Source organism: Stegastes partitus, unplaced genomic scaffold, assembly GCF_000690725.1.
Source record: "Stegastes partitus isolate 25-593 unplaced genomic scaffold, Stegastes_partitus-1.0.2 Scaffold20, whole genome shotgun sequence".
Lineage (NCBI taxonomy): Eukaryota > Metazoa > Chordata > Actinopteri > Pomacentridae > Stegastes > Stegastes partitus.
In genome coordinates, this window is record NW_007577751.1 from 993,337 (window position 1) to 996,950 (window position 3,614).

At 39.9% G+C, this 3,614-nt stretch overlaps 1 protein-coding gene across 1 annotated transcript; it reads right to left on the reverse strand.

Moving 5' to 3' along the window:
- Nucleotides 1–266: 266 nt before the first annotated feature.
- Nucleotides 267–2,903, reverse strand: slc48a1a (solute carrier family 48 member 1a). Its single transcript, XM_008293465.1, has 3 exons — nt 2,417–2,903; nt 673–840; nt 267–535 (listed from the first exon to the last, which is right to left on the reverse strand). The coding sequence occupies exons 1-3, from the start codon at nt 2,544–2,546 to the stop codon at nt 399–401; spliced, it is 435 nt and encodes a 144-aa protein (XP_008291687.1). The 5' UTR covers nt 2,547–2,903; the 3' UTR covers nt 267–398.
- Nucleotides 2,904–3,614: the final 711 nt, after the last annotated feature.

Below are 3,614 nucleotides of genomic sequence, written 5' to 3' on the forward strand. Positions count from 1 at the left end.
ACAACTAATCGCTGGATTAAAATCCTGTCATAGTGGGAATTTCCTTTTACATACTGTTTAAAAATGAAATCAGTCTGAAAAACCGCCTGCTGATGTCTTCGCAAATGGCCTTCAGCAACTCCTTTAAAAGCAGTTCCAGTCTTCAGAGGTTTTGACTTATGACTTTTTACACAACAAGAATATGTGGGTCTTTGAAAGTAGGAGAACAGGTTACAATACCAATGAAGAGCTTGTTAAGCAAGTGCAACAAGTGTAACTCTGTGTGGTTAAAGTCAGGTGACTGTTTAATCTAGCCATGTCTGCTTTTCCTCCTCTTTGTTACAAAAGCTCATTGACCAGCTCCTGCTGGCCACCTAAAACCCTTTAAAGTCCACTGCAGTGTATAAAGTCAGTACTGACTAGAAATCACTGAGGATGCTGATGTCTGCAAACTCCTGGCGGTATCTGTTTGAGTACAAGGCCAAGAGAAAAGCCCATTTGAAGGTTAGGAAGCTCCATACACAGGAGAGGTAGAGGCTCCTTGGATCAGCGAGAGCTGTGGGACAGAATAAAGAAAGTACTGGGATTAGAAGCATCCAACACAGTCTGAGTCAAAGTATTTGAATAGTTTGTAAACATCTGCTATATTAAACATGAACCATTATAAACTAGGAACAGTGGAGACAGCATTACATTGCTCCTGCGTGATGGCCAGAGTTAGAAAGGTGATGAAGGCAGCCACAGCCAGAACTGAGAAGAGGATACCAACAGCGATGAAGAACTTGAGGCCTTTGAGCCAGGTGCGCCAGTAGTCCTGCAGGTACATGATGTGTGTCACAAGAGCCCAGAGTGCTAAAACTCCTGTTAAGAGAAAAACACACACATTTCTATTGAGTACATTATTTTAAGTCCTACACAGCCTTAAGACTACATCTAAATACATGTAGCATCACATTCAGAAGTCCTACACACATAGAACTGCAACTACAAATTATTTCTGCAATTCATCTATAAAACATCAGAGTCTACTGAAAATATTTGACAATATCTTAACTCTCAAATTTCCCCCACACAACTCTACAAAACCTGAAAATATAAACATTATTCCATAATAGCAATAATAGGATTTTTTTAAAAAAAACATGTTTTAGGTCTAAATAAACACCTATCAGTTAAAGTCACAGACATAAACCTGAATAACACTGATAATCTCTTTACAATACCCCACCTGTTGCATCTGTCAATAGGTGGGTTATATCAGGCAGCAAGCAAGCAATCCGTTCTTCAATATTTATGTGTTGGAAGCAGAAAAAATAAGTACATGTAAAGCTCTAAGCAACTTTGACCAGGATCAAATAGTGATGCTAGACAACCAGATAATCTTTAAAATGATGGTCCTTGTGCGGTGGCACCAACAGGCAGTGGTTAGTACCTACAAAAAGTGGTCCAAGGAAGGCCAATTGAGCAACCTAACCACTGCTGAATAAGCAAGAGGGTCATGTGCATCCAAGGCACACTAATGTGTGTGTGGACTAAAACCTCTGGGATGGTTGGAGGAACAAGACAAAGAATTCTCAGAATTCCCCCAGATCACAATCTGATCGCGCTAATGTGGGATGTGCTGGAAAAACAAGTCCAATTATAGGACTTAAAGTGACTGCTACTACCATCTTACTGCCTAACACCTCAGGATAATTTCAGACGTGTTACAGCGTCCAAGCCTCAACAAGTCAGAGCTGTTTTGGCTCCACAAGCAGAACCTGCCCAATAGTGACTTTAATGCTGTGTATGACTGGTGCATGCTGGTTGATATTAGATTATTAGAGATGTATCAGTGCCTGTGCACACGTTAATCAAAGGTAACAGAAACTAGACAGAAAAAAACCAATCTAGACTTGATCTTTTTCATTGTCTGCATCACAAGTGGTCGACCAGAGACCACAGACATGTTGGCTACATGGTAAGAACTTTTTGAAAATCCAAGTGACTAAATCAAGACAGTTAGATTTTTAAAACTTACAATCAACCAATGTATTGTTATCATTTTTGTACCTGCCAATTGGCATTATCAGCATGAAAAACCCAACATGAAGGTCTAGTTGACATGTGAAATTCACTCAGAGTGGCATTCTCTTAGCAAAAGTAAAACAAAACAAGTGATCTAAAAAGTCATGCACACGTGTGACCCAGGAAAGCATTAAGCCAGTTAACATAGAAGAAAAAAGTACACTCAAACAAATAATAAAAGACGTTTTATAAAGACTGCAGTGCCTAAATGAGAATAAATAGGGGACGAGGGAACACATTCAGCACTTTAATGATGGTATTATGGAGGTTAACTATGCAGGCCTGCATCAGGATTAGAAAGCCTGAAATAAATGCTCCAGTATCCTGTAAAAAGGGCAAATAATAAAAGAAATACAAGGTGTGAACATACCTGACAGGCCTCCCATGGCCGCGGTCCATGGCTGCTTATAAGCGATGTTCCAGACCAAGAAAGCCGAAAGTCCAACCAGAGTACCAAAGGTAGCATATCCGATGCTAACGTATATCCTGCTGCTTCCCATGGTTGGACACAGCTACGGCTCCTCAGACGTTAGTGACGGTCGTGTGCGATAAAAGCGTGTTAAACAGACTGATATTAAGCTACATCAACAGCTTACCGCCACATTATGCAATATCCTTAACGAAACTAAAACCACTAAAAGAAATCCCCTTCGGCTGAACAGCCTGGAAGGTAAACAACGGATACCACTGCTAGCAAAACTAGCTTTCAAAGTAGCTAAATAATAGCCGCTTTTGCGCTTTCTAACTCTCCCAAATGGCGTTGACACAGTTTAAAATTCTTGCTAGCACTAGCAGCCTGTGCTAACAAGTAGCATCAAAATAAGTGTTTATCTGACAGACGGCGCAAAGATAACGAGCTGTGAGCGAGAAAACTAAACCACCGCAGATCGGCGTCTTCAGCTGCCGATCAAAGCACTTCTTCCAGGATTACTTTTCTTCGGTTTTATCGGTCTGTCCGTGTAATTCAGCAACTTAACCCATGACAAAGAAAGAAGTTGGCGCTGCTGTGTCGAAAAAAAAGAATCATTTTGGTGTGTTTGCAGCCTTTATCCACAAAGTTATCTATCACCTTTTATTTAAATATCTTTGTACAGAGCAAACCCCCAACTCGCCGAAATGTCGCCCCCAGTGGAGCAAAGACAAACAGACATGTTACAGTTCCTCTGCAGGTACAGTCGTCCTCAAGTGTATTCATACCGTCCATTAAAGAAAAGGCTAAATTCACAATAGTCACTCAAATAAGTAGAAACTGAAAAAAGTAATAATAGAGAAACATTTTCTAAATTAGAATTCAGTGAAACAAGACATTGCTTTTGAATTGTGGTTAAAAAGAATAATTTAGAAAAAAAAAACAACTCTCCCACACAAATGAGAGCACTTTGCTGAGAAGCAGTGGGTCAAAATAGCTGTCAACAGGTGCACAAGTCTGACTGAGAGTTACACAAAACACTTGATTGCAGTGATTGCCTCAAAGGGTTGTTCAACAAAATATTAGTTTATGGTGTAGATAATGGATGGATGGATAGTCTTGGTGAATGTCAATTTCTGACTTTAAAAAACGTTTTTTT